The sequence below is a fragment of the Melanerpes formicivorus genome, unplaced genomic scaffold (genome assembly GCF_026170545.1).
Source record: "Melanerpes formicivorus ecotype bairdi unplaced genomic scaffold, bMelFor1.0.p_v2 SCAF_16, whole genome shotgun sequence".
In the NCBI taxonomy this organism is placed as follows: Eukaryota; Metazoa; Chordata; class Aves; order Piciformes; family Picidae; genus Melanerpes; species Melanerpes formicivorus.
In genome coordinates, this window is record NW_027142368.1 from 3728313 (window position 1) to 3753268 (window position 24956).

Consider the following 24956-nt stretch of genomic DNA (forward strand, 5'->3'; position numbering starts at 1 on the left):
GTAATGACCATCTTGAGTGTTTTAAATGCCTGTAAGCCTGCATTTTACATCCTGCAGGCAGAAGTCTTTTGAAAGGCAAATGTGTAGGTTAATCTACTGATCTGCAGTCACTGTAAAAATCTTGTCTTGTAGTGAATTCTCCTAGAATAAAAGAGAATGTTTTTGTGAGAGCTAATTAGAGGGAGGTATAGGAAGGGTTTGATGTTAAGTGCTTACAGCAATTTAAATACTTATATTCAAATGTTCAGTCTGAATATCTCATTGTGTTCACTGTGGCATCACACACATCGTGTCATGAGGCACAAAGCCAAGCAGTGTGGTACACACAGAGGTCACTGTTGAACAAGGCCCTGGACCTGGGTCAAGGCAAGCCAGGCATAAATGTAGGCTGGGTGAGGAGTAGCTCGAGAGCAGTCTTGAGGAGAAGGACTTGGGGGTGCCGGTTGATAAAAAACTCAACATGAACCAGCAATGTGTGCTTGCAGCCCAGAAGACCAAACTTGTCCTGGGCTGTATCTAAAGAAATGTGACCAGCAGGACGAGGGAAGTGATTCTGCCCCTCTACTCTGCTCTTGTGAGACCCCGCCTGGAGTACTGCACCCAATTCTGGTGTCCCCAGCATAGGAGGGGCATGGAACTGCTGGAATGGGTCTAGAGGAGGGGAACTTGCCCTGTGGTGACAGGCTGAGAGTTGGGGCACTTCAGCCCAGAGAAGAGAAGGGTCTGGGAGACCTTATAGCACCCTTCCAGTACCTGGAGGGGGCCTACAAGAAAGCTGGGAAGGGAGTTCTTACAAGGGCTTCTAGTAACAGGACAAGAGGGAATGGATTGGAGCTTGAGGAGGGTAGATATTGACTGGAGATTAGGAAGAAATTCTTCACAGTGAGGGTGGTGAGACACTGGAATAGGTTGCCCAGGGAGGTTGTGGATGCCCCCTCCTGGAGGTGTCCAAGGCCAGGTTGAATGAGGCCTTGAGCAGCCTGGTCTAGTAGGCATCTCTGCCCATGACAGGAGGGTTGGAACCGGATGATCTGCAAGATCCCTTTCAACCCAAACCATTCCACAAATCTATGAATCCATGAGCAGGTATTATGAAGAACAGTCTTGCTTCTCTGAAAGGTCAGAGTTACAGTGATGTACAAGATGGATGTAATGGTTCCAGCATGAAATGCTTGATGGAATTAGCTTTCACTGGAATTAATAGTGTTTGCTGCTGGAAAATAGGAAAAGGCTGGCTTTAAAACAAGAGATAATTGATTCTACCAATGTAAATGTTTGTCTATGTAAACTCTGAGAAAATAACACCAGTTTGCATGCATAAAACTGAATTCAGCACAGAGTTTGGCAATTTTAGAGACCAGCTTTATTTATGTAATAGCTCTGAGTAAGCATTAGTGATTCTAACTTGAAGGATGAACAAATGTCACAAATTTTGGAAGCTGGTCTGGTGAAAGCATAAAAAAAAACCCAACCAAAACCAACAATATACAAACAGTAGCAAAATATTGAAGAAGTACAGAGACAATACCAGCCCATGCACAAACATGGGAAAATCATCACCAGATTGTTAAAAATGAACATAATGGAACTGAAGGCCACACTTTGATTGCTTCCTTCAGTGATATTTCTGCACTGCTGTTACTAACAATTAGTGTCATAAATTCCTAAGTTACATTGTACTTGGCCACGTGGTCACCAGACAACACTTGTGGCTTCTTAGCATTTCTTCAATCTCTTGTCTTTGAGCTCTCCTTAGAGAGAGCTCTTTCCATTTTCAGCTGGGTTCAGGATGGAAGTTTGCTTATGTGATACTGCTCTGCCATTATCAGGAAAGATGGCATAATATGTGCCAAGGAAGATGGGAGCTGAACATTTCATTTGTCTGTTTTCAAGCAGCAGAGTGATAATCTCATAGGTGAATGTGTCTCAGATTTTCAGTCTGCTGTCCAACGTGCTGTGTTAGGAATCAGGTTCTGATTTTGATGGGAAATGTACTGTTTTCGTAACTGAGCACTTCAATTCTTTAGTCTTTTAAATACTTCAAAATCAATACCTGGTTTACTCCTCTGCAGTGTGAAGGCCATTGTTTCTTTCTGGAGTGCGTTTGAAAGTAGTTTACTCATGTACCAAACAAGTCTGCATTGCAGTGTTCACAGCCAGTTAGTGAGGTAAACTCCATCACCATGATCCGCAGTCTCCACACTTAGGGTTTTAACAGACTGTACTAACAAGCATGTATCCTGTGAGTCTGCAGTTCCCCTTCTTTATTCTATGCCTTCACATCTGTGTCTTTTTCATGTTTTTTCCTTTCTATTTAGACAGGGCTGGCAACTGCAATTATTTGCATTATACTGCAATAATTTTACTGTTTTTCTGGCCAAAACCAGACTGCTCTTTTGAGCACGTGTATACATGGCAGACATAATTCCTTTCCTTTCACGTTAAGTATTTTTTCTGTCCAACCCATGCCAAATACAGGTCTAGCCTGCAATGCAAACAGATCACTTTGACAGAGGAACAGAAGTTTGCTTTCTTATTTTCCCTTCAATAGCGACTTCAACTCTGTGTTCTCATAGTCAAAGATCAAGTCCATGTTATATGATAGTTCCATTCTCCCCAGCAAATTCAACCCTTGAGTAATCCAAGTAAATGTAAGTCTTTTTGTTGTACTTACTAAGAAAAGTACAAATGTAGAGTGGGTAAAGTAATGCCCTGAGGTATTTATCAAGAATTATGTTTGGACAGACTAGTTTACCTCAAGGTAGTAAACTGTAGGTTTGGGCTTTTTTTACTGATGCTAAAATATCACTGCAATCCTAGTCAAATTTTGCTTTGTTAGAGTGTCTGCATTCTTCACCAAACTTGCACACAGCAGAATTTTACCTGGGTGCTAACTGTCTATATTATTTCTAAGAAAGCAATGATAATACCCTTCCAGGAAGACCATAGGTCAGTCACTTATTTACACAGCAGAAGAGTGATGCTTTGCTGCTGGGCTCTGCCTGTTGAATATTTTTCCCCTTGCTGTCCAAGGCATTGTTTGCACAGTAATGGCTGTAAGATAAATGAAAGCATGTAGGAAACAGGTGAGAATGTCATCTGAAGCAAACATTACGGTGAAGGGTGGGATGATGCCATGTCAGCCATAGGAATGTTGGCAGATGGGCAGCTTGCGTTGTCTTCCTCTGCCTTGTCTCCTCTGCTGGTTTTGTCATCTGCTGCATATCCAAAAGTCGTATCGTATGGTCCCAATGAGTTGTCTAAGTGGAGAACTGAAAGGGTAATATAAATACTTTGTTTGGATTGTTTGAAAGATTCTTACCTCCATACACTGGATACCTCATGGTTTAGTTCAGCAGTCCCTGGCAGCTAAACCCAGTTAACCACTTTCTTGCATAAAGGGGAGCAAAACTTGAAGGCCCTGATTCATGATCTCCTAAAGACAGCATGTGCTACACCCATTCAGCACTACATGGGTGGTCAGCTTGCAAAGCTAGATCCTAATCTGATGATCTGGCTCCTTACAGCACTTGTATTTAATCCAGAAAAGGCAAATTGCCAGAGTTTTATTTCGCTTGATTTTCTATGAGAGAAGAAGAAAAAAAAGTGTGTTTAGCCTCTTAATGTTTGTTTAAACAGTTTGAAATGAAATCCAGGAGCATGATACAAATGTTTGGAAACTTTAATGCACTTTAAAATACTTTAATACAAGTTATGTCTATTCATGGGGAAGACGAAAGCAATGTTTTTTTAAACCTCTTGAAATGTTTTTACTCCTAAACCCCAGATATCCTTTCATCTCTCATTCTGTAACTGTAGTTGGATCAGTAAGGAGTTCAGCCTTTTGCATCTAGTTAAAGTTTGGGAGAGCTTTTGAGCCATAGTTTTGAACTCCAGCCTGATCTAGTGTGGGGTGTCCCTGCCCATGGCAGGGGGGTTGGAACTAGATGATCCTTGTGGTCCCTTCCAACCCTGAATGAAACTATGAAACTATGAAACTATGAAACTCATCTGCAATTATTTGAGGAGGTTCACTCATACTGGGTATTTTTTTCCTGCTCTCTCAGAGGTTAAAAAAATAACTTGTAAGGAGAGGACATAGAGTTAAAGGGAGTATTAAGTGATAAGCTACAGTTTAAAAATAACAAAGTGCTGTTAGTTGAAAATTAGTTTGACAGGAGCCAATGATGTAATTCCTATCAGTTCAATAAGAGTAGATTACTTAAGCAGCTCTGTGCAGGAGTATAAAAATGTTCCCACGTAATCCCCTTCTGCTGTTCCTTACCGGGGTCGTTCCTTGTATCGTCATACAGCCGTCTGTGGGAAAACAACTCAGACCTCTTCTTACCACATATAAAGTATCCAATCACACCAATTAATATAGATACCAAAATGAATCCTATAATGACACCACCTATTACTCCTCCTTTGTTGGTTTTGTCTGGGAAAGAGAGAAAAGAAAAAGAGGCCATTGAATGAGAATAATAAATCTGTAAGATTAGCTACTTCACTCTTGTTTCATAGCAGTCAAAGGCTTTGTGGAGGGAGACCAAGGATCACAGAATCATAAAATGCTAGGGGTTGGAACCCCCACTGTCGACCAGGACCACTTAAGGCAGGTCTCACAGGAATGCATCCAGGCAGGTTTTGAAGATCTCTGCAGAAGGAGACTCCACAACCTCTCTGGGCAGCCTGTTCCAGCGCTCTGCCACTCTCTATTTTATTTTCTCACGTTGAGATGGAATTTCCTGTGATTGAGTTTACATCCATTGGCCCTCATCCGATGGCTGGGTAGCACTGAAAAGAACCTGGCTTCATCCTCCTGACCTGTCAAGCCACCCTTGACATATTTGTAGATGTTGGATCAAGGATCTGAAGCACTTCAGAGACAGTGACTAAACGAGCTTCCCTGCATAAACTTTCTGCCGTTGTAAAAGAAGGCAATAACTGGGCTTAAAAAAAAAGAGAAGGCTAAATGAGTTGTAGTCAAGTAAAAGGCTTCCGAGTTTAATTGCAGAATCAAGCACTATGTTTTGTTTGAAGAAATAAGCACTGATCACTCTGGGAATGCAATTGTTTGTAAGTATTTAAGCCAATTTCAAGCAGTTAACTTTTAGAGAGCCCGGATTTCAGTATGCAAGGTACAAAATCCGGTAATGCTTTCTGCACCTATTTGGTTAGCAGAATAAACCACCTTCCTCCAACATTTCCCTCAGATTTCTTAAAACTTTTCTTCAAAGTATTCTGTTTTTCTTGGAAGAGAACTTGCTCTCCCACCTCCCTTCCTTCTCAGTCATCTTATCTGAAATCGGGTACGTTGTAATTATTAGATCTGTGGTGGGAAAGATGAAAGGCTGATGCTCCTTCAGTTCTTAGTACAAACTGTACTCTTCTGGATGTGATGGATAAGCCTTTCAGTCCTGTGTTAAAAGCTTGAAAGCTAATTAAGAGCAAAAAAATTACTGTCTTTAATTTTCCCTTTTATTTTGCTGAAGACCTGATTCAGATCAGGAGGATAGAAAACGTGCCATGACAGTTTTATGCTCCATTGTTTCCCCACGCATACTCAACTTGGTAATTGAATGCATAATGAGTAATTCACTTGGAATTATTTATAAGAAGTCATCTGTGGTCACAAAAGTTTCTGAACTTATTTAAGTTTTATTTAGAATAAACCATTTATTTAGAATAAACCAAACCAGGTTGGAAGAGACCTTCAAGATCATCGTGTCCAACCCATCAACCAATCCAACCCACCTAAACAACTAATGCATGGCACCAAGCACCCCATCAAGTCTCCTCCTGAAAACCTCCAATGCTGGCAACTCCACCACCTCCTTGGGCAGCCCATTCCAATGAGCAATCACTGACAGGTTATATGATTTAATTGTTATTTCTACACATCTACCTTGAAGCTCCACTCCAGTGTGAATGGGCAATACCTATCACGAGGTTCCCCCACTCCTGGAAGTGTTAATCAAGCAAGTTAACAACAAATAATTTTGAAAAGGGACTTTTATTCTGAGTGAGTTTTAGTTTTAATCTGTACCAGCTCACCTCTTAATTCACAAATCTCACAAAGTGTCCAGGGAAGGACAACAAAGCTGGGGAGGGGTTTGGAGCACAAGCCCTATGAGGAGAGGCTGAGGGAGCTGGGGTTGTTTAGCTTGGAGAAGAGGAGGCTCAGAGGAGACCTTATTGCTCTCTACAACTACCTGAAGGGAGGTTGTAGATAGGTGGGGGTTGGTCTCTTCTCCCAGGTAACCAATACCAGAACAAGAGGGCACAGTCTCAAGCTGTGCCAGGGGAGGCTTAGGCTGGATGTTAGGAAGCAGTTCTTCACAGAAAGAGTTATTGGCAATTGGAATGGGCTGCCCAGGGAGGTGGTGGAGTCACCATCACTGGAGGTGTTTAGGAAGAGAGTGGATGAGGCGCTTGGTGCCATGGTTTAGTTGATTAGATGGTGTTGGATGATAGGTTGGACTTGATCTCAAAGGTCTCTTCCAACCTGGTTAATTCCATTCTATTCTATTCTAAAAGCCTTCTCTTCCTAGGAAGGTTTGATTTGCAGCACTATGATTTTATAAACTAGTTGTTCTTCACTTTGCTGCTTACCTCCATTGGCATCTTTTGAATGAGGTGCAGGAGTAGAAAGGTAGCTGAAATTATGATTCAGCTCTGTTGCCTGCTGAGTGGAATTGAAGTCTGGTGTAGGACTGTCCTGGTTTACCAGGGGTGATGTCAGAGCTAAACCAGTGGGGAACAACGTGGTGGGGTTGAATGAAGAATTATCACTGGGGAGCGCCACAGCTGAAGGGGTGCTGTAGATGACTGTACTTGGTGTTGCTGTGGAAGTAGAAGTGACTGCAGCACTTTTGGTCTCTCCAGAAAAGTTCCCTGTTGTTGTAATGGTTGCTGAAGACATTGGAATTCTGTTGAAGTTTGTGGCAGAACTTCTTCCATCTTTTGATACCATCATGACATTTGAAGGTGAAGTGGTGGCATCAGTGGACCTCGGGATTACGCTGTTTGGCCAACTGCTCGTCACTGTTCTTTCAGTTAGTTTTTCTTTGGCCTTGGCAGCTGTTGGTACAGCATGACTGATGGCAGAAGGGTTTATGGCAGTAGTTGCAGGCAGAGCCAAGCTCTGTAGAGGTGTTTGCACTGTAGGCTGATAGTTATCTGTAATTGAGCTATTTCCATTTTTTGTTAGATTTACTTCTGTGCCCTCAGTATTGCTTTTGTTCCATTGCAGCTTTGCAAGCAGAAAAATGAAAATCATTCCACAGGAGGGCTGCATGGTGTTGACTTCAAAGTTTGTATTTTTATATACAGAACCTGCAAGAAATTCACAGCTGTCTGTTATTTTATGTTGCACAGCAAAGCTGCTTGGTTAAGATCCAAATAAGCTGGTAAAAAAAACCACAGTTAATGTTACACTATAAAAATCTCACTAGTCTGTCACATGTTGATGCTGAAAACTTTGTCCCTATGTGTTAATGACCTGAAGAATGACCTAAACCAATGCTGATTGTCAGCAAAATCTTTTTGTACAAGAAAAATTCTATAAAATCCTGAACAGGCCTCATTCTCAGAAGGGAATAGTTCAGAACCACTTTGCTATAGAATAAGGTAATGATTCATATTTGGATGGCATGCTCAAGGCAGTGTTTTCTGGGCAGGCAGCAACTTCACGAGCATGCTGAAGAGTCCTGCTCCACTACAAAGAAATATAATTGCTACAGGTAGCCCTGAAAGCTGATCTGTGTTTGATGTACAGTGATACACAGTGATGTGCAGTGATGTACAGAGCACTGAGTGTCATAAGAGAAACAAACTGAAAACTAAATCTGTCCAGGGCTTATTGATGACACTGAATTGATGTGGAAACTTCTTTTCCTGTAGGGAACTGGAATCAATGTATTAGTCATTAATTTTTCAACTGCTAGATTGAGAAGGGTGAGAAAAACTCGAAGTGACATGATTGTAGTAGGTATGCTGCACAGTATATCCAGGGAGTTTTAGCAGGGGTGTGTGTTCTTTCTGTGTATGAGGTTGAGATCATGCAGTTAGCAAGTCCCACGCATAACCTTTCATGTGACAGCACAATAAAAAGTATAAGAAGTTACATCTTCAGCATCACTGATTAATTAAGGTATCCATGTACGCAGGTGCTTTACTGTCTGAGGAAAGGAGATACATACCTGGAGAAAGGCCTTAAATCAGGTGGTCAAGTATGTGTTTCAGGAAGCTATGAACAGATTATTAATGGGGGGGGAAGCCCAAACTTCTCACTTTATGATTCACTGAGATTCACGTTACTCGGTACCAGCTCAGCAAAAATCAGTGCAGTAGGTGTAGCCTGACGTGAGCAGAAATAACACTGGTATGGCATTAGGCTGCAGTTGAATTGCCTAGATGAGCTCAACTTTTCCGTTTTAGCATGAAGAAGGAGGGTTTTGCTTGGGAGGACCACCACAATGTTTCTTCAGTGGATTTTGCATTTTGCATTTGCTTTTGTGCTGCTAGAGTAAAATTTCATCTGAGTCCTGACAACTGGATAGGAAAGGAAAAAAAACCAAAAAACAAAGCCCCCCAAAAGACTAAAATTTCTCCTTTGGTGTATGGCTTTATGAAGAGGTATGGTGGCTGTTACTCAAGGGATTTACCAAGATGTGAATGCAGTTTCCCATAAAAATGACCCTCCAGCCAGTGTGAACCCCAGTCGAGTAGGCACTGGTTGTGTCTTTACTGGGAAACACTGCCCATTTGCAAGAGAATTGTAGAGGTGCTGAGATCTTGATACTCATTCTTCACACATTTTGAGTGATTTACTCTGACTTTTCGACAGTCTTTTCCTTTTGACTGAACACCCTTCGAGACACAGCCTATATTTTTCTCCTGAAGCACATTGCTTAGCTTACCAATAGGAGTGCCCAGTGGTGTAAGCCAAAAGCTAACAGGCAGAAATAATCAGAATGAGGTTAAAAGCACTCTTGATGTGGATTAAAATCCTAATACCATTCTGAGGAGGCTGCAGTGTCATACAGACTTCCCTATTTTAACTGAGATAAACTGGAAGGTTGTTTTCTTATTAATAAAGATTTAAGGTGCTTTACAGCAAAAAGTATTCAATATGAAGCTACTAGTGTCCACAGATGGACATCAACACACCTCCAGTCTAGGTGAAACCCAAGTCCCATTCAAATCAGCCTTTCCTGGCTCTATGGACTTCACCATGGAGGTTGCATTGATGTTACGTCTGGCTTTCTGTTTTCCCTAAGCTGCCCATATTTGCACTGAATATTTCTGCAATAGAGAAAAAAAAAGGCCCAATAAATTCTTATATGGTGAATTTCATATCAATGTATATCTAGTGGTATCCTAACTATTTAAAAATAGATATTTTTTTTGACATGATAAAGTCACTGCAGTATGTAGCCAGGATGGGGTTGGTCTCTTCTCCCAGGCAGCCAGCACCAGAACAAGAGGACACAGTCTCAAGCTGTGCCAGGGGAAGTTTAGGCTCAAGGTGAGGAGAAAGTTCTTCACTGAGAGAGTTGTTAGCCATTGGAATGGGCTGCCCAGGGAGGTGGTGGAGTCACCATCCCTGGAGGTATTCAAGAGGGGATTGGATGTGGCACTTGGTGCTGTGGTTTAGTCATGTGGTCTGTGGTGACAGGTTGGACTCGGTGATCTCTGAGGTCTCTTCCAACCTTGGTGATTCTATATTTCCTGAACACAACCCAGCACCTGCCAGTGATAGGTGCAATCTCTCAGCTGTCAAGGAAAACCTCTCAGCTCTCAAGGAAAAAAATCATTTGGCTTCTCATGGATTGAGAATACAGTTTTCAGAACTGTAAATTCAAAGCACATTCATTTGTTTACATGTCATTGAGTTAACCCTTGCACTGTTTCCCTCCTTTACAGGGATTAGAAAATGCATCCATTTATGTCAGAAACAGTGAGATGATGAGCAAATTATTAATGAAACATCTTTGAGGTTTGTGGTCTGGAGTAACCTGTTCATATTTGCAGAGCTTTAACACTTAATGTGCTTTTTAGGCATCATAGAGCAGACTTTCTTGTTTTTCCCTTTAACATCAGTGATCCAAAACTAGGTGGAATATAATAGCAATGATAGTTCCACCTACGTATTGAATTTTTGCTCCCATGGCATTTTGCACTAAAATTCAGATTGCTCCCCAAGGATGAGACACTTCTAAATTTAATGAACAATGAATGTTAATTTTTCAAACTTAAATATATTTTATTCTTTGTGCTAAGAAAATAATTTCTAGGGTTTTAGTGAATTCTAAAGAGGAATATCAATTATTCATATCCTATAATTACTTTTCCCCCTTCATTACTAGCTAGCAACCTGACAAAGTGTTAATTGCTCTGGTCCCAAGTGTTTATTTCCTCTCCAGTTTTGGTACAACTGAAGTCAGCAGAAGCAGTAACAATATTGCAACACCTTTCCTTGAAGAAATTTGGTATTAAGTGTTGTACATGGAATAATTCCCTTCACCACCAACGCCCCTCCCAGCTTTAGACTCTGTGCTAAGTTCTCTATTTGTTTGATAAGGACTCTAAAGATGCACTGAGGACAAGTATGAAACTGTCATGGTTTTATGAATGCTACTTCTCTGCTTTAATGATTGAATCACAAAATAGTTGTTCTTCTTTCTGGTATTTTCTCAGAAACACACTCTGAGCAGAATTTGGGTACAGCAGCAGCGATTGCTTCCTCAAACACTATGTAAAAGAACACCACAATTAATAATCAGATCCACTGATAAGCATAAAACCCCCCTCAGACTTACCTTTGAGCTCTACAAAACGTGCGAGAACCTGTTGAAATGCAGCTCTGGCCCCAAGTGCAATTAGTCTGGTGGGAAGAGCTGAGCAGAGGTACAATCGATGTGGCAGTGCGACAGCGGTCAGGAACGCACCGTACAGGTGAGGTGAGGTGGGGCAGCCCTTCACTCGCGTCTGGAACCAGCCCAACCGACTCCGCTGCTCTCAGGACAGAGCTCTGTCATTAAAGAGGCCACAGAAATTGCAGTGTTTATGGTAAAGTGGGTAGGCAGTGCTTGTTGCATAATCCTTGGAAAGTCTTTGAACTGGTGTTTCAGAGGGGTGACTGTTTTCTGAGAACTACAGAAAGTATTGTTCCAGGTACTATGCAGCTGTTAGTTTAACAGAAGATAGTTTCTGATTATCTGGAATACTGTGTCCAGTTCTGGGCCCCTCAGTTCAAGGACAGGGAACTGCTTGAAAGAGTCCAGCACAAAGCCACAAAGATGATGGCGTGGAACATCTCCCTTCTGAGGAAAGGCTGAGGGAGCTGGGGCTCTTTAGATTTGGAGGAGACTGAGAGGTGACCTCATTCATGTTTCTAAAGATGAGCAGGGCAGTGTCAAGAGGACAGAGGCAGGCTCTGCTCAGTTATGTCCAATGATAGGACAAGGGCAATGAGTGCAGAGGAGTTTCCACATGAACATAAGGAAAGACGTTTTCACTGTGAGGGTGACAGAGCCCTGAAACAGGCTGCCCAGAAAGGTGGTGGGGTCTCCTTCACTGGAGGCTTTCAAAACTAGCCTGGACACATTCCTGTGTGACCTGCCCTAGGTGATCCTGCTCTGGCAGAGTGGTTGGACTAGATGAGCTTTTGAGGTCCCAACCCCTGTGATTCTGTGTGATCACAGAATTTCCTGTGGTACACTTGGAACTGAAAACTGGCAAAGGCATGTCTCCTACAAAACAGAGCAGCAAAATGACTTCTGGTAGGAAAAAACATGCTGCTAGAAATTGGTCTGATCCCCCCTCAAAATATGTTCACAGTTGCAATATTTAAGGCAACCTATCCAAATTGGTTTGAATTTATCAGATGTCATTAATTTGTACTTTGGAATACATAACCAGCTAGGAATCTGAATGTTACATCTCTTACTCTTCCCTTTAGGTTTTATCCAAACAATACTGGGTTAGAGTAAGAATGAGGAAGTCAGGGATATATTGTATGATATATGATCTTAGCACATGATTTTGTATTATTTTTTTTTACTTTAATCCTTTATGTATATTTATTTTAGGCTGGTATGTAGTGAAGAGCAACTCAGAAATGTTTCAGTACTGTGTGACTGTTTTGAGTGGAATGCCACGATGTTGTTATGTTTCCACTTCAGACGTTGAAGGAATCAAGTGCAAATACTATTTCATAACTTACCCCTGAGGTAAATGTTGAGGATATGAATGATGCAGGAGGGTTTTGTATGGGAGCAACTAGTGGTGCTTTCTTCAGAGTACTGCTGTGGGTAAGGTTTTCTGTGACATGAATCAAGTTCTACCCTTTTGAACAGCCCTTTTAGTGAAGTGAATTATTTGTGTGGTGTGAGGTGGTGACCCCTTCCGATTTGCTTGGAGGGTTGTACATGTTTTTAGATAGTGACACAAACAACTCAAATGTTGTCCAACAGTTTATTACTATCAAAAAAGAGGCTCAAGATAGGGAAGGAAGAATGATAGAAAAGGTATAGAAATATAAGCAAAGGTACCTTTGTAGATTGCACCACCGTGGAGGGACCAACAGTGCCTTGTGGGTCCAGTGTTTCCTTCTCTGTTGTCACTTGAAGAGAGGAGTCCTCCTCTGTTGTTCCTGATGACTTGGTGGTGGGAGAGAGTTCCAGGGAAGGGATTCTTTTTTTCTAGCTCCTGATGGTACCATTTTTAAAGCATCTAAGTCCCAGAATCTCTGCCCAGTTCCAGGAAACTTCACGAATATGCATGCTGGGTGTGGTGTCAGGCGATGGTAGGTGTGGTCCAGTGCAATGCAGGCTCAGTGTGCCAAGAGGGCTATTTCAGGGATCGCATCTCACAAGACCTTCCTCAAAGTCAATGACCCAGCACCCTTAAGCCAGGTCAGTAGGCACTGAAAACCGCAAGACCTGTCTTAGCTGGTTGCTTAGCTACAACACATCCATCAGCATCAGTTTGGTGCAAAACAGGAAACTTACCAAACACTGTTTGAGACCTAAGTCCCTTCTTCAGCTATTTGCCCAGCTGCCTCTGGTGCAGACATGGCCTTCTGCAGGTGGGATGGACTGTGAGAGGAGGGAAGACAGAGGTTTGGTTTTCTTTGGGATGTAGCATCCTCTGCAGTGCATATCAGCAACCTTCCAAGGCGTTACTTGTTGCTGTGTCTGGTTGGACATGCACTTAACAAACTGACCATGAGATCTGGGAAAAAAAAACAGCTCAGGTTTGTATTCAGTTTTGGATCTCATGCAACATTAGTTAAATGACCAGTGATATATTAGAATCAGAATTACACATTAGGGTGCTGTGAAGCCTTTCTAATAGTTGTTGGGTTTTGTTTTTTTCAGAATAAAGATTGTTTTAATAGATACATAATATTTGAAAATGACAAGCCTTTAAATATACAGGCTGCAGTTCTGTTAAAATGGGTCTATTACTGTGGTACGAAAGTCATACTCCTCAACATTGGGCTTGGGAAGGTGCACTCACTCTTTTATTTGTTAGCAGCTTCATTTGTCCATTAGGAAAAGTAAAAACTGTTTACCTGAGTGACTTATGGAAGATGTTCTCTCATGGAAGATGACCAAGTTCTTGGCGAAGTGTGATGCACCTGCATTGTGGTGCCTGTGCTGACCCACTGTTCCTGGAAGGCAAAACCTCCAGCAGTCAATCTGAGTGTAAACAGACTTGGAGGTGTGGCCATATGGAGCCAAAGTCATCAAGAGTACGCCAGGAGTGGGAGATAAGACTGAGCTGTCCTCCACCCACAGTCCATTAAGAGGCAGTTTCAGTTCTGAGGAGTGCATCTCAGGAGCAATTGTGGTACCAAATCTGTAGGATTGGTTTCATTGATAGCATTACTGTAAAGGAGTCCAGCTGAATATTGCTGAAGGAGTAATTGAATATAGTGTCCAGAAGGGGCCTGGCTGACCATGGAGAGCCAGGGGAGACAATTCTAGCTCCTTACTGAAAATCCTCTTTGCAATAATCATTTCAGGAATAATGACACCATTCATTTTGAGACAGTGACTCTTTTAAAAGATCCAGGAGGGATGTGATCACATTGTAGTCTTGTGTTCTCTGGGTTCTTGGTCTGGTTTGGGTTTCTTTCTTTCTCCACTCTCTTCTTTCCATGGCATTTAAGAGCAGCTATTCATCATTTCTTCTCCTTCTCAGTGTCAAACTTTTGTTTTACTTAAGATTGTATCAACGCACAACCGATCTTTCTTGTCTGTCTTAACCATCAAACATCACCCTGCTTGCCTTCTGAAAGATTAAGAACCGTGTAAAGCACATGCCCAGAAGTTTTAGTTCTGCATCAGTGGGAGTACTGGCAACATAAGGGCAGTAAACATAAGGCAACTTTAAACAGGAGCTGAAAGAAACTTTTGGAAGTGTACAGTGGGCAGAACTGCAGACTGGATTGCAGAGGACTGAATGACAAATCCCAAAATGAGTGGGTTTGTACTAAAATGCTGGACAAAAGAAGGAAGTACACCATGCATTGTGGGATTTAAAGTTCAGCACAGCAATTGGAGCTATAAAATGAGAAGCAACATGCCCAGGCACAAAGCAGGGGAGGCACCAGATAGTGATTTCTGTAGGAAGCTGGAGGTTTGTGTGTGACCCTCTAAACTGTAAATTATCCAGAACTCCTGAGCAGCAGGATTAGGCAGACAGAAATTCTGCCACGTGAAAGCAGTGTTCGAACATGAGCATTCTCATCATGCTGTTCAAATGAGTGCATTAGTCATCCAGTCTTGTTTTTCCACACAAGTGACTGATAAAAGTCAAGGCCTAGCAGTTTCAGAGCTGAGATCAGGGTAAGCAATGAGTCAGTAACAGCCTCACAACTAGGACTGGAAGGGCTTGATTGCCTGGGGAGCAATCGGAGATGGGTGGCATTAGCAGTGCTATAGAGTAACATAAAGGCAAGCCCGGAAGGATCCAGGCTTTCTGCAGAACTGGAAAAATACTTACATTCCAAACTACTACTCATTTTTCTTCACTGTCTATGTGACCTCATTTTATTCAGTTTGAATCAAGGCAACCTCACTTCTTTCCCAGCTGTACCAGCCTTGTACTGGAGTGGCTTCCCTAACAAAACATCTCTTTAAACAGTTCTTCCTTATCTATTTGTGAAATCATAATCAAGTTCACAGCATACTTAGTGGGTTTGGTGGGTCCTGTTTATAGATATCATTATGTATGTATACCTTTGTTTCTTCAGGGAAAGAATTAAACCATATATATTTTGAATAAGATTGAAAGTGGTGGCAGTGTACATACCTCTGTATGGATAGAGCACACAGCAAAAGAAAAGATTCTTAGATAAACCTTGCAAAACAGTCTTGCAATTTTAAAACTGGTTATCCTTAAGTCACCTGTAGCTTTTAGGTTCTAAGGCAAAACCAGCCAGAAAGTGGCTAATGAGAGTTACCACGTTATATATTGCTGATTCTCTTGAGGTCTGCATGGACTTCTGTCTTTCTTTTTCTCTTTCTGTCTTTCTTTTTCTCTCTCTCCGTCCTTCCTCCCTTCCTTCCTCCCTTCCTTCCTCCCTCCCTTTCTCCCCCCTCCCTCCCTCCCTCCTTTCCTTCTTCCCTTCCTCCCTTCCCTCCCCTCCTTTCCTTCCCTCCCCTCCTTTCCTTCCCTCCCCTCCCCTCCTTTCCTTCCATCCCCTCCTTTCCTTCCTTCCCCTCCTTTCCTTTCCTCCCTTCTTTTCCTTTCCTCCCTTCTTTTCCTTTCCTCCCTTCTTTTCCTTCCCTCCCTTCCTTTCCTTCCCTCCCTTCCTTTCCTTCCCTCCCTTCCTTTCCTTCCCTCCCTTCCGTTTCTTCCCTTCCCTCCCTTCCTTCCCTTCCCTCCCTTTCCTTCCTTCCTTCCTTCCTTCCTTCCTTCCTTCCTTCCTTCCTTCCTTCCTTCCTTCCTTCCTTCCTTCCTTCCTTCCTTCCTTCCTTCCTTCCTTCCTTCCTTCCTTCCTTCCTTCCTTCCTTCCTTCCTTCCTTCCTTCCTTCCTTCCTTCCTTCCTTCCTTCCTTCCTTCCTTCCTTCCTTCCTTCCTTCCTTCCTTCCTTCCTTCCTTCCTTCCTTCCTTCCTTCCTTCCTTCCTTCCTTCCTTCCTTCCTTCCTTCCTTCCTTCCTTCCTTCCTTCCTTCCTTCCTTCCTTCCTTCCTTTCCTTCCTTTCCTTCCTTTCCTTCCTTTCCTTCCTTTCCTTCCTTTCCTTCCTTCCTTCCTTTCCTTCCTTTCCTTCCTTTCCTTCCTTTCCTTCCTTCCTTTCCTTTCTTTCCTTCCTTTCCTTCCTTCCTTCCTTTCCTTCCTTCCTTTCTTTCCTTCCTTCCTTCCTTCCTTTCCTTCCTTTCCTTCCTTTCCTTCCTTTCCTTCCTTTCCTTCCTTTCCTTCCTTTCCTTCCTTTCCTTCCTTTCCTTCCTTTCCTTCCTTTCCTTCTTTTCCTTCCTTTCCTTCCTTTCCTTCCTTCCTTTCCTTCCTTCCTTCCTTTCCTTCCTTCCTTCCTTTCCTTCCTTCCTTCCTTTCCTTCCTTCCTTCCTTTCCTTCCTTCCTTTCTCTCTTTCTTTCCTTCCTTTCTTTCTCTTTCCCATACTTAAAATGCAGTTGATGGTTTTCCACAGCTACAGTCTTCCTCGAGTTTTGGAAGAGACGGAGAGCTGTATTAACCTATGACTGGGACCTGATAGACTGGGAAGACGAAGAGGTAAGTAAGCAGAGACAAACCTATAAATCTTACCATCAGCAGGATTTAAAGTGTAAATGTCAATGCACATTGCATGAATTTGTTGTTCAGGTTGTATTTGTGTATTAGAACTGTATTTTGCAGAATAAATTAGTATACTTGTGACTGTTCAAAGATTCTTTGCCTTCTGCCACTAGCATTATGATTCTGAATATAATTCTACATTTATTGAAAGTGTCTTTTGAGAAATTGAGTGGGAACACTGCCCATACAGAAGACAGAAGCTAATACTTTTAGCTTGGACTATTTTGATCTTTTCCAACCAAACTGATTCTCTGATTCTGCTAGTGCTTTTCAATTCTGTGGTTACTTCTACTGGAAATTTGTAATCCTACCTAAAAACAGGAAAAAGACAAAGGCACAGAAAGTAGATTTTATACCCTTCAACATTCTGCTATCAGCATCAGCAATTGTACAATGATTTTACTACCTTACTTCATAAATCACTAGTGACCATAGCTGTAATTTATATGGGTGATATAATTGCAGTCTAAGTCAACAGTGTCTTGCTATTACTTGGTTTATAGCTTTCCATAAATGTGTAGCTACAAGCTTGTGGCCTTTAATAAATGGTTTCCCATCACAAAAAGCACTATCATAATTGACCTTAATTTATGGTTTTCTTATCAGCTTCTGCAGGAAAAACATAGTGCTTAATTCAGTGTTGTGACCCATGAGCCTTTTAATACCCTCACAGAGCAAAGAGAAGGCTCTTAGGGCTTCTGTTCATTGTTGGGCTCTAGTACTGTTTCCAGGGATTTTCAAAAGAGCAATTTGGATAATAATCATAGAGTCATAGAATAATCTGCGTTGGAAGGCATGTCAGGTTGCTCAGAGCCTTGTCAGTCCTGATCTTGAATATCTCCAGGGATGTGGTCTCAAATGCCTCCCTGGGCAACCTGTTCCAGTATTCCAGTAACCTCATGGGAAAGAACTTGTTGCTAACATCCAATCTAAATCTGCTCTTCTCTCCTTTCAAACCACTGTCCCTGGTCCTATCACAGCAGGCCTTTGCAAACAGTCCCTCTGCATCCTTCTTGTAGCCCTCTTCAGGTACTGGAAGGTCGCTGTTAGGTCTCACAAAAGCCTTCTCTTCTGCAGGCTGAACAACCCCACCTCCCTCAGCCTGCCCTCGTAGCAGAGGTGCTCCAGCTCCCTGATCATCTTCATGTCCCTCCTCTGGACCGGCTCCATCAAGCCCATGTCCTCCCTGTATATGAGCTGAAGCATCATACAAATGAATTTGTACCCATATAAATTTCCTGCCTTCTGACACATAAATGTCTGGGGTTTGATACTGCAGTTTCAAGATCCAAGTAAATTAAAAAAGTAGTACAACAAATGGAATCTGCTCTGTCATTCCAGGAAGAGCTGCGGCCCCAGTTTGAAGCTAAATATTCCCAAGTGGAAAGGGTAAATCCCATCACAGGGAAACCAGAACCTTTTCAGCCTTTCCCTGATAAGCTCAGTCGCCTGATGGTGTCTGTCTCAGGAATATTCTTCATGGTAATGTATACTAATGTTGGAATTATTGTACCCTTTAATCTTATTCTGGTATTAATAGCAATGCAAGTCATTCATTAAGATTAGTGGATTTATGTAGGCCAAGCCATCTCAGTTTTAATTCCACCATCTCAGTTTTACTTCCTGTTTATGGATCTCGTTCTTTTAAAATATCTAAGGCAGCTATATTGTAAAAGAACAGTAAAGAAATGGTTTAATTTATCCATCATGGGTTTTGTTCCTTCAAAGTCTGGTCACCAAAGCAAAGGGCAGTCTTTACTAAAAACACTTGTTAGTTTGTTAATTCAGCAGCAATAATTTCAGATAGGGTTTATTTTGTTCTGATATATCTCTCCATCAATCCTTGCCTGCAGATTTCGCTGGTCCTCACTGCAGTGTTTGCAGTCGTGGTGTACCGCCTGGTAGCCATGGAGCAGTTTGCTTCTTTCAAGTGGTATTTCATCAAGAAGTATTGGCAGTTTGCAACATCTGGCACTGGAGTCTGCATCAACTTTATGATCATCATGTCACTCAATGTTGTAAGTCCTGTTCTCTGAAAGGAGGGATTCATTTGAAGGAGCAATTTTTCACAAGGTTACTGTGTAGCAGATGTGTACATGTTCTTGCTTATTCTTACAGCAGTGCCTAAAGCTAGTAGTTCAGGAGGTATTCCTCTTCTAATACTCTTGTATGACTTTTCTCTAATCCTTTTTTAATTTGGCACTGCACATCTTTGCTTATGCCACCAGAGCACAGTGGGACAGTCTACTGCTTTCTGCCTTTGCCTTTTTCTTTTTTGTTTCTTTAGCAATCCCTTTTACAATGCATCTCTTCTCTAAATGGAACTGCATCATTTTCTTGGCTGACAAATTTATTTCTGATTTTGTTTTGTTTTGTTGTTTTTAATTGATAAAATTGCTTACCTTTCTTACCTAAAATGCAGGAAATGCAGCTATTACATCAGTGCTGCACAGTCACGGTGATACATGAAGTCAGTTTAAGCTTTCCCTGTCATGAACAGCACAGGTTGTGCTAGCACAATGTACATGAACGTAATAAACTGTAGTCCTTCAATTACAATATAGTTTATCATTTTTCTATTCCTGTGCAAGCACAAACAGGTGAAAAGGAATAATAGGACAGCAAGCAGTGGCTGTGAATTCTGTTTAGAAAGCTGTACACTCGCTGCAATCAGAAAGCATTCTCCAAAAGAGAGTGTCGTGTATTTATTTGCCTTATTATATGTGATAATTCTAAGTCAATAAAAAGTACATTCAAGTGAACAAACACTCCAAAGCTGTTGGAAATAGCCTGCTATTAATAATAATAAATACTCAACAAAAATATTTGTCAGGGTTGGTTACTACTTTGGTCTAAGTGTTATTTAAAATGGAGATAGTCAGTATATAAACAGATAAGGCCATTTTCAGCAGGAGGCTGATATCCTCAGCACTATGCACTTTCATGCAAGGGAGAATTGTATTATGTGAAGGCTTTTGCCTACTTTTGGATCACATAGTTTTGTTCCTGAAGTCAGAGGATAAGCTTCTAACTCTTCATTAAGAAGGCTGTTGATGTCTGAACACTTCTCTTGATCTATGGGCTCTTGATTTATCTTTATTCTGTATATAATATATACATTTAGATACATTTACATGGATGAAGAAAAATGGAACTAAACTAATTCAATGAAGTCTTTATATGAATTTATGCATCCACATCTGGCCTCAAAATCACACTCCCTTTTCTTTTGAGAGGTATTGCTGTAGGACATCAGAACAGCTATGCTTGTCATGATTGTTCCCATCTGGATTTGACATCACAACAGACAGGATCAGCTGTACTTAAACCATCTCTTCTTTCTGTTTTAGGTGTATGAAAAGGTTGCCTATCTACTGACAGACTTAGGTATGTAGGTTTTTACAGGTGGTATGGTTCCTGCTAGCTTTGGCATATACCTTTATATTTCTGTAAAACAGGGGGTTGAAAACTTCATCTGTGCATAGTTTGATTCTGTAATTTCCCTAAGCAAATGAGAAAAATCAGAGAAATTAATTATAGGATTATTTCACTGAGGAAATAATAGAAAATAAAGGACTTTATTCTTATACTTCTCCCCTTTTTTTATGTTTTAGTGTATACATTGAAAAAAAAAGTCATCCTATAATGGAACAAAAGTCAAAGCATATTCATTCTTAGTATGCTAAACCACATTTTCTCCCATTTTTCCCAATTGCTTGGGGTTTGGTTTTAGGGGCTTCAGAGGGAGTGGGAATTGTTCAGCTTAGAGAAGAGAAGACTCCAGGGGGACCTTATAGCTGTCTTCCAATACCTGATGGGATCCTACAAGAAGGCTTGAGAGGGCTTTTTCATAAGGGTGTCTACTAACAGGACAAGGGGGAATGGTTTGAAGCTGAGGGGGAGTAGGTTGAGACTGGATCTTAGGATGAAGTTCTTCAAGGCCAGGGTGGATGAGGCCCTGAGCAGCCATGTCTAGCTGAGGGGCATCCCTCCCCATGGCAAGGAGGTTGGAGTAGATGATCTCTAAAGTCCCTTCCAACCTAAGCCACTCTCTGATTCTAGTTTTGTTGCAGTCAGAAGTAAAGTTTTCTAGCTTATAGGAAACAAGAAAGCAAAGACATAATTTCAGATCTGCTGTATGAATACATTAAAGTGTTTCTTCTTGCTTTCTTTTAGCCCGTGTCAAAACAGAGAGTTGGTATTGTCAGAGTTTCAAAGCAAACTCACTATTTAAATTTAACAGCTCCCTCTTCTGGTTTAAGTATCTGAGAGCGCAGGATGCTAGCGATTTTGTACTGCTTCAGGTAACAGGCAGCTGAACAGCTTAGAAAGATTCCAAATGTATGGGCAACTGATTTAAATTATTTTCTTTAAATATTTTAATTGGTTTTTTTCAGATCACACTGATTTGTATTCCTACTTAACTTGGAAAAGATACTGTATTGCTCTAGATTAGAGAATGAGAAAGAAAATGGTCTCATTCAAGTATACAAGCTGATTTTTCCCAAAATATATGGAAGAGTTTTATTTTATTCTATTTATTTGATTTGATTTGATTTTATTTCATATCTTCTATTTTCTGTTTTATTTTTATTTTATTTCATTTTAAAATTACTTCTTGAATTGAGCATAATGCAGCATCAGGTGTTTGAGGTAGGTAGTTACTTCACTTCCTAAGGTGTTTTACACCAAAGAGAAGTATGACACAGAATCACCAAGGCTGGAAGAGACCTCAAAGAGCATCAAGTCCAACCCATCACCACAGACCTCATGACAAAACCATGGCACCAAGTGCCATGTCCAATCCCCTCTTGAACACCTCCAGGGAGGGTGACTCCACCATCTCCCTGGGCAGCACATTCCAATGGCTAACAACTCTGTCAGTGAAGAACTTTCTCCTCACCTCCAGCCTAAACTTCCCCTGGTGCAGCTTGAGACTGCGTCCTCTTGTTCTGGTGCTGGCTGCCTGGGAGAAAAGACCAACCCCCTCTTGGCTACAACCTCCTTTCAGGTAGTTGTAGACAGCAATAAGGTCTGCCCTGAGCCTCCTCTTCTCTAGGCTAAACAACCCCAGCTCCCTCAGCCTCTCCTTGTAGGGATTGTGCTCAAGGCCTCTCCCCAGCCTTGTTGCCCTTCTCTGGACATGTTCAAGTGGCTCAATGTCCTTCTTAAACTGAGGGGCCAAGAAATGGAGACAGTACTCGAGGTGTGGCCTAACCAGTGCTGAGTACAGGGGCACAATGCCTTCCCTGCTCCTGCTCAACTTCTGGGAAAAAATGTCCATATGTAAAGCTAGGATCCTGTGCATTTGTATCCTAATTTATTCATCATTACACCAAAGTAATTAGTGCAAATTTTAACTGAAAAATCAATGCAGTTTAGAATTCCACTTCATGTATGTGATTTGCATCTTTTACCAGTGCACTCTGATCCAGGTTTGATACATCCATCAAATAATGCATATTGTGTCTTTAAACAGAGCACCCTAGAACAGAATCTGAATGGGAAAACAGCTTTGCCTTGAAAATGTTCCTCTTCCAGTTTGTCAACTTGAACAGCTCCATCTTCTACATTGCCTTTTTTCTTGGCAGGCAAGTTACCTTTGCTACCTGCACTTAGAGGAAATTTTACACAGGGCTTGTAATCCTTGCTTGGTTTATAGGTTCAAAGAAAATACAGGGACAGTCTGACCTGTAAGATTTAGATGCAAGTCGGTTTCAGAGGATAATTAATAACACCAAATTAATATTTTTCTCTGTATGTGAGGGTTGGACCCTTGAAATCTTTACCCATGAAAAAGTCTATCTTTACTAAATATGACTTCAGAACCTTTGAGAACACAGACACTTCCTAAATGTGGGTCTGTATTTAGCCTTGCACTAATAGGCTTGGTTCAGTTTTTCTTGTTTATTCCCCTTTGGTTTTATTTCCCAGGATCCATTTCTATAAATAGCAAAGATTGTCTGCCAGATCTTATACAAGAGGAGGAAGCAGAAACCCTAAGTTCAATTTTTTTTGTGTATCTTTAACTCAGAGCATGAGATACTGGACAGGTCTGACCTTGCTCCATCTTCAATTTTGTTGTGAGGAGACCTATCACTCCTGCAGGTCCTGCAGAGTATTTCAGAGTTTTGTAATAGAATTTCAGGTAAGATTGTTTGGAAAGGAAACAAAGCAAACCCTCTCATAAAGACTTTTGGTAACACCTGCTTGTTAGATCCAGTGGTGTATTTACCAGACAGCTTCTAAATCTCTTTGTCTTGCTGTCTCCTGTACCTAGTAGAACTAGGCATGGATTTTTTTTACTTCCTCTCTCACTTACAAGTTTCACTGAGGTCATTAAGAATGTTGGTGCAAGTCATGATACAAGAATTTGTAACCTCTGTAAAAAGCATCTAGTGATGACGAGTTTGGAAATGATTTTGTGCTTGTATGAGAGTTCAAGCCAGTTCATACTTCACATGGGTAAGCAGCCCCCTGTGCTGCAGTAAATTCCTGTGTATTGCAATGCCTCAGCTTCTTAGAAGTAGATTAGGGAGTCTGAATAGCTAACCTCTAAAACCTCTGGAGCCAGGATTTTTGTTCTGCACATAATAAAAAGTTAGGATCTCTTGCAAAATTATGATCTTTGCTTGCATTCTGAAACTTCCATATCCTACAGATACCAGATTTAAGCCTGTGCCATTTAATGGTTATGCTACATGAATTTGCTCAGTGGATGTTGTGAAATCACTACTGATAGAAAATGCTCTTGGAATGTCTACTGACAAACAGAAATCTTTCTTTCCAGATTTGCAGGCCGCCCAGGAAAGTACAACAAGCTTTTTAATAGATGGAGACTGGAAGAGGTAAGCAATCCTCTTCTGGCTTCCTGTGAAATTTCCTTGAGTGAAAAGGAAGTGGCTGAAGGACATGAATTACACCCAGTGTGAAAGATTTATTATTCCATCTAAGTGCAGTGAAAAGTAAGCTCTTATTTATAGCAAAGGATAGGAAACAGGAGGTGTGTATTCCCTTCTGCATTCCCCACCGTGCTGAGTGACTCTGCCCGAGACATGCAGTTCTTCCTGCTTCTCTCTTTGGGAGAAGCAAACAGTGATAGACCTTCACCTCACAAGATCTGCTATATCCTGCATGGTTGGAATCTCCAGTGTATGGGGAATTTTTAGATGGGAGACCTAAATATAAAGCCATTAGTTTTTTCATCAGCTTCTTAAGTTTCTGCTAGCACAGGAAAGATGTGGACGTGTTGGAGCAGGTCCAGAGAAGGTCACTAAAAGGATCAGAGGGCTGGAACACCTCTCCTGTGAACTCAGGCCAAGGGAGTTTGGGCTGGTCAGCTGAATGTGTATCTTCTCTCTGAAAACCAGATTTCTTTCACTGAACCTTGGTAACCATAGAGTAAAATACCCTAACTTTGTAGTCCATGGTCTAAAAAGGTTTCTGTAATTGCTAAATGTTTTAACAAAGCAGTTTATATAGTTAAGACACTGCTACCAGAGATTCAACTACTGACTCTCTGTTTGGGCTTAGGATATTGCAAACTAAATGTTGTTCCATTCTTTTGAAATGAATGCATGTGTGTTGTTCTAAGGCAAATGGACTATAGATTTTGTTACATGGCTAGCACACATAACCCTTCCCTTAAGCAACACAATCTAGTTCTCCAGGAAATAACGTGTGTAAAGGTTATTCAGGTGCATTATGTATTAATATTTCTGCTCTTAATATTTCTGTAGCTGGAAGTTAGTGTTTTTTCACCAAACTCAGCTGAATATTTTTTGTCCACCCACCCTCTGAACAAATGAACCTGAAAGGAGTTCTCTGATTTTACCTCTTGGTCTTTTCCAATTTCATTTTCAGTGTCATCCCAGTGGCTGCTTGATCGATCTGTGTTTGCAAATGGGAGTTATTATGGTTTTGAAACAAATGTGGAACAACTTCATGGAACTGGGCTACCCGTAAGTTCAGCTGTTAACTTTCATTTGACTGATAGTGGTTACACTATCTGTACACTATCAGGGGGAAGAATAGCTTTCTGTTTGGAGAACAGTTGAACTTTTTGCATCTCACATGCTGTAACTTTGTTCTCAAGAGGACCACTCACTGCTTCCCAGGGCATGCTAACTGTCTAAATTCTTCA

General features: G+C 41.3%; 2 protein-coding genes across 4 annotated transcripts in view; one reads left to right on the top strand and one right to left on the bottom strand.

The window, feature by feature from the left end:
• Positions 1 to 24956, top strand: part of ANO3 (anoctamin 3) — a 204606-nt gene that overhangs the window by 169364 nt on the left and 10286 nt on the right. For all 3 annotated transcript variants that reach the window (XM_068147815.1, XM_068147816.1, XM_068147817.1), the window contains 7 exons: positions 16668 to 16750; positions 18155 to 18295; positions 18667 to 18831; positions 20164 to 20200; positions 22293 to 22404; positions 23604 to 23661; positions 24677 to 24774. In XM_068147815.1, the coding sequence (XP_068003916.1) occupies positions 16668 to 16750; positions 18155 to 18295; positions 18667 to 18831; positions 20164 to 20200; positions 22293 to 22404; positions 23604 to 23661; positions 24677 to 24774 (694 nt within the window). The remainder of the gene's footprint in view (positions 1 to 16667; positions 16751 to 18154; positions 18296 to 18666; positions 18832 to 20163; positions 20201 to 22292; positions 22405 to 23603; positions 23662 to 24676; positions 24775 to 24956) is intronic.
• MUC15 (mucin 15, cell surface associated) lies at positions 1363 to 11016 on the bottom strand. The gene is made up of 4 exons (XM_068147814.1): positions 10827 to 11016; positions 6616 to 7338; positions 4286 to 4441; positions 1363 to 3272 (listed from the first exon to the last, which is right to left on the bottom strand). Exons 2-4 carry the CDS (start codon positions 7298 to 7300, stop codon positions 3112 to 3114), a joined length of 1002 nt encoding a protein of 333 aa, XP_068003915.1. The 5' UTR covers positions 7301 to 7338; positions 10827 to 11016; the 3' UTR covers positions 1363 to 3111.

Coding starts and splice junctions, on each gene's coding strand:
- MUC15 (XM_068147814.1), bottom strand. CDS start 7,300: ATGCAGCCCTCCTGTGGAATGATTTTCATTTTTCTGCTTGCAAAGCTG. Junction 4,442..6,615: donor TTCAAAAGATGCCAATGGAG/GTAAGCAGCAAA, acceptor TCTCTTTCCCAG/ACAAAACCAACAAAGGAGGA. Junction 3,273..4,285: donor CGATACAAGGAACGACCCCG/GTAAGGAACAGC, acceptor TTACCCTTTCAG/TTCTCCACTTAGACAACTCA.